Below are 4,554 nucleotides of genomic sequence, written 5' to 3'. Positions count from 1 at the left end.
TAGGATTTAAACCTTCACAAATTCCAAAAAAATTAAATGAGATGCTTTCAATTGAACATGATAAAAAATTTGAGGCTGCATTGACAAATCTATCGTTACATTAATTCCCAGCTTTTTTCAAATATATGTAAAATATTTTATTTAAAATTGTAAAAAAATATATTTAAATAAATATACAACTCATGCTTCTAAAGCATGATTTAATAACTCTTCTTATTTTAACATTTGAAACAATTATACAATTAACGTGGATTCGATAAATTAAATTTTATAATTGTTTCTATTATTGTAATCAAATTAACTCTAATCAAATTATTATTTCAATTACTAAGATCAAAAGATCTATTCTAAAAAAATAAAATGATAAATTTTTAATATTTTGAACAACTCTTAAACATAAACACATGATGTACATCAAAATATATTTAAGCATATTATTATTTAAGCATATTATTATTTAGGTCTAATATATCTGTATTTTTTTAAGTAACATAAAAATAATATATTAATTGTTTAATAAGTTAGTTATTTGTCTTTTTTAGTGTCAAGATCGTTTTTTATATTTGTAAATATTTACAAAAAATTATAAATTTTATAAGATGAATTTGATTAAAAAAAAGTTAGAAGATGAATTTGATAATATATTTGACGTATGTAGAGAAGAAGTAGAGAGTAGAGAGGTGCATTTGTTTGACGACGTCTGAGGATTATAGCGAGCAATGAGCATAGGCAGTTAGCAGGTGAGGGTGATGTGAGGGAATAGAAATAGTAACAGTAAGACAAGAATCAAATAAATAAATTATGAATGAGTGAATAGCCTCATAGCCCTATAGGTACGTACCTATGTAATACTAGCTAACTAGGTTGTACATGAATAAATTCAATTCAACATTGCCCATCTTCTCTTTTATTATATAATTCATATTCAATTATGTGTCTATGCTTCCTGGCTCCTGCTGCTACTATGCACAACCACACGTAAACAAACATCTACCACGTTCTGCAACCCCGTGAGAGAGACTCTCACTCACTCTCACACGTGTTACTCTTATCTATCAACAATTTCACTTATCATAAATCAATCACTTAATCATTATAAAATAGCATTTATACTAATCCATATAGTGGTTGAGTCTATAGTAGAAAAAGTTAATTTTGACACTATGATATACATTTTTACAATGTGCCACATATTCCTATATATATATATAAATTGACATGTCTTGAACATACATATATTTTGTTAACGGTTATGTATGAAGAAGAAAAACAATTAAAAATTTGATATGAATAAGACAAATAATTATAATATATAGATGACATGGGGTCAGTTGGGGATGGTTCAGCATTAAAAGGTTCACTCACTGCTAACCCTGGTACCCCTACTCCTCTAAATAGTACTGTTGGTAAATAAGAGATGATGAATATGTGACAGTGAACAATGAACAATGAAAGAGTTAAAAAAATAAAAAACCTTGTGTAGTGTTTTTTCTGTTTAAAGACTTGAAAAAACAAGCACCTTTTGCTGTCTAACTCTCTTTACCCTTCTCCTTCTCACTGCCAAAAAACCTTTTCCTCTCTGTCATCAAACTTTGCTTTCTCATGTTACATATAGTCTCCAGCATCACACAACAATAACATATAATAATATATTATTCTTTTCTTACACATCATTGGTCTTGTCAGAAAATATGAACTCATGACTACCAACAACAAATACCCTTTTTCTTCTTCTCTTTCTTCATCTTCTTCTTCTTCTATGGGAATGGTATATGAAGACCTTGGAGTTGGATCTCTCTCTCTTAACTCAAACTATGCTGTCAGTTTTCCATTTATGAGAGACTGTCTTTCTAAAAGATTTGAAGAAGAAGATGATATGGAAGGTAAAGGTTGTGATTGTAGTGATGGAAATTACCACAATGAAGACTTGGAGAACCCTAATGACAATAATAATAACAATAATAATAATAATGGTAGTGGGAAAGAGGAAGATAATGGACAGTCTAGTAAATGTGCTAGAGGTCATTGGAGACCTGCTGAAGATTCCAAGCTTAAGGAACTTGTTGCTCTTTATGGTCCTCAAAATTGGAACCTCATAGCTGAAAAGTTGGAAGGAAGATCAGGTCTTGCAAAAATAGATCTTTTCTTTCTTTAAATATGATTTTAAATTGCACTTACGTTATGATTATGATTATGATTATGATTATGATTATGATTATTATTATTATTACGGTTGTATATCGCAATTTAAAACTATGATGTTGAATAGTTAATTTTGTTTGTTATTAAGTAACTAACTTGGAACATATTGTACTATTTGAATTGAAGGGAAGAGTTGTAGGTTAAGATGGTTCAACCAATTAGATCCAAGAATCAATAGAAGAGCATTTAGTGAAGAAGAGGAAGAAAGACTAATGCAAGCACATAGAATTTATGGAAACAAATGGGCCATGATAGCTAGACTATTTCCAGGAAGAACAGATAATGCTGTAAAGAATCATTGGCATGTTATAATGGCAAGAAAGTACAGAGAACAATCTAGTGCTTACAGAAGAAGAAGATTAAGCCAACCTGTTTACAGAAGAATGGATCAAAATCATCAAAGCTTTGTCTACAAAGAAAACACAAATATTGAAACAGAATCATATTCATCACATTGTTTTCTCAATGGAGCCCCACTTGGTAATAGTGTGTCTATTTTTCCATATGGTGCTTCCTTCCAACATGGTGGTCATGGTGGTGGGGTTGAATATGGTTTAAATGTTTCACCTCACTTGAGTGGTGAGAGAGAACCAATGCAAGGACCCCTACATGTTGGTTTCTATTCTCAACAAGCACCATTTGATTTTTTCTCTGGTTTGTGTCCTTTCTCTCTTTGCACTCTCCTTCTAAATTCTTCTCTTTTTTTTTCTTTTAAACTTGATATTGTTTTAGTGCCAATTCTATGGTTTTGCACTATTCAATTCATAAGTTCCACTATTAGATCCTATGAAATATGATATGATTTTTCGATCTAATACGGAAAACAATTTGTTGCATCGGATAATTATTGTAGAAAATCTATGTTGGTAGAAGCATGGTTAATCAACCAACACAAACACAATACCAAATGAGATGTTTCATAATACACCAACATTAGAACCATAATTATAAACTATGGTATGTAAATATAATGTCAAGTGAAATTTAAAATCATATTCAAATTACATTTGGTAGATACAAAACCTCCTACACTCAAATGGCTCTTCTCAATTATTGCATGTTCCAATTTATCAAATTTTTTAGATTTAACTTTTTATTTTATCATACAATCAACTTAAATATATCTTTCTTTTTACTTACCTTTTGTTTATAATAGTGACGGATATATTTCTATAATCTAAATGTAACCCTTAATTTTTTGTTACACACACATGAAATGTACATGTTCTTTTGTAGATTCACTGCACTATTAATTAATTAATTAACATATATACTTCATTAAGGTGGTGGTAGAAGCAATATTAACATGGTGGAAGATTCTTTCAATCATTATTATCATCATCAACAACAACAACAAGAGCTATCTAATTTCTACCATCATTATCCACAACAATATTTGATGACAATGCAACAACAAAACAATTACAATTTCACAAATTCATCATCAACAGCATCGAGAAATATTGGAGAAAACAATGAAAAAGTGATGATGATTAATGAGAAGGCAGATTGTGTTGAAGAAACTCCTCCTCAATTTTTTGACTTCCTTGGAGTAGGTGCTACAACAACAAGAACATGATCTTTGATATGCATCCAAAAAAAGCTGCAGAATTATCCACGGAAGTTGCTCAATATAGGTGTGGTCCAACATAAATGTGAAGTCATTCAGAGGCAAATAGAAAGCAAAGGATAGTTGCTTTTTAGTTAGGTCACTGTGTAACCTTTGCGTCACTTTTGTTGATAATGATGTCATTCTATTTCTTTATCACATGGGGACCCTTTTTTTAAATATTTATAAATAATAATCATATTTTAACAATTATAATATAACAAATTCTCATGTCACACGCTCGATCTTCATACATATCACTCGTATTTGAAACTTCATAATAATTAACTAAACTTTTTTTTAATGTATAAGTTAAAGATTTTATTGGTTTTTACTATATAGTTAATTATTTAATTAATATTGATTTGATTTGTTAAAGATAAAATTATTTTTTTTATCTTTATATAACTGATATTGATTAAATTAATTTTTTATAGAAAAGTTTAATATACATTCGAACACTTCTTTTATTTGATTGTCTATGTCGAACACTTATTTGACTGTCTACGTCATATTTTCTCATTGTTAGATTTTGGGAAGATTTTTAAACACCGGTATATTGCATGGCATTCACCTTAATTTAATTTGATTATTCTATTATTTTAAATATTATCTTTATGTTTATTAATTAAGAGACCTTTATGGTATATTTCAAAATTAATATATTTTAGTATTATTAAATTAAATGATGAATAGTTAAATGGTATGTCATCTATGAATAAATTTGATCATATTTTAGATTT

The 4,554-nt window shown here is 28.8% G+C and overlaps 1 protein-coding gene across 1 annotated transcript; it reads left to right on the top strand.

Moving 5' to 3' along the window:
- The first annotated feature begins 1,397 nt into the window (after positions 1-1,397).
- On the top strand, positions 1,398-4,018 carry LOC101503797 (uncharacterized). The gene is made up of 3 exons (XM_004490027.4): positions 1,398-2,123; positions 2,329-2,856; positions 3,486-4,018. The coding sequence occupies exons 1-3, from the start codon at positions 1,700-1,702 to the stop codon at positions 3,779-3,781; spliced, it is 1,248 nt and encodes a 415-aa protein (XP_004490084.1). The 5' UTR covers positions 1,398-1,699; the 3' UTR covers positions 3,782-4,018.
- Positions 4,019-4,554: the final 536 nt, after the last annotated feature.

Source organism: Cicer arietinum, chromosome 2 (genome assembly GCF_000331145.2).
Source record: "Cicer arietinum cultivar CDC Frontier isolate Library 1 chromosome 2, Cicar.CDCFrontier_v2.0, whole genome shotgun sequence".
Lineage (NCBI taxonomy): Eukaryota > Viridiplantae > Streptophyta > Magnoliopsida > Fabales > Fabaceae > Cicer > Cicer arietinum.
The sequence above is the reverse complement of the archived record's forward strand: the minus strand, read 5'-3'. Positions and strand labels throughout refer to the sequence as shown.

What these genes read in the sequence shown, in the direction of transcription:
- LOC101503797 (XM_004490027.4), top strand. Translation starts at nt 1,700, where the DNA reads ATGACTACCAACAACAAATACCCTTTTTCTTCTTCTCTTTCTTCATCT. An exon ending in AAAGTTGGAAGGAAGATCAG is followed by an intron (nt 2,124 to 2,328) that starts GTCTTGCAAAAA and finishes TTTGAATTGAAG; the next exon opens with GGAAGAGTTGTAGGTTAAGA. An exon ending in ACCATTTGATTTTTTCTCTG is followed by an intron (nt 2,857 to 3,485) that starts GTTTGTGTCCTT and finishes TACTTCATTAAG; the next exon opens with GTGGTGGTAGAAGCAATATT.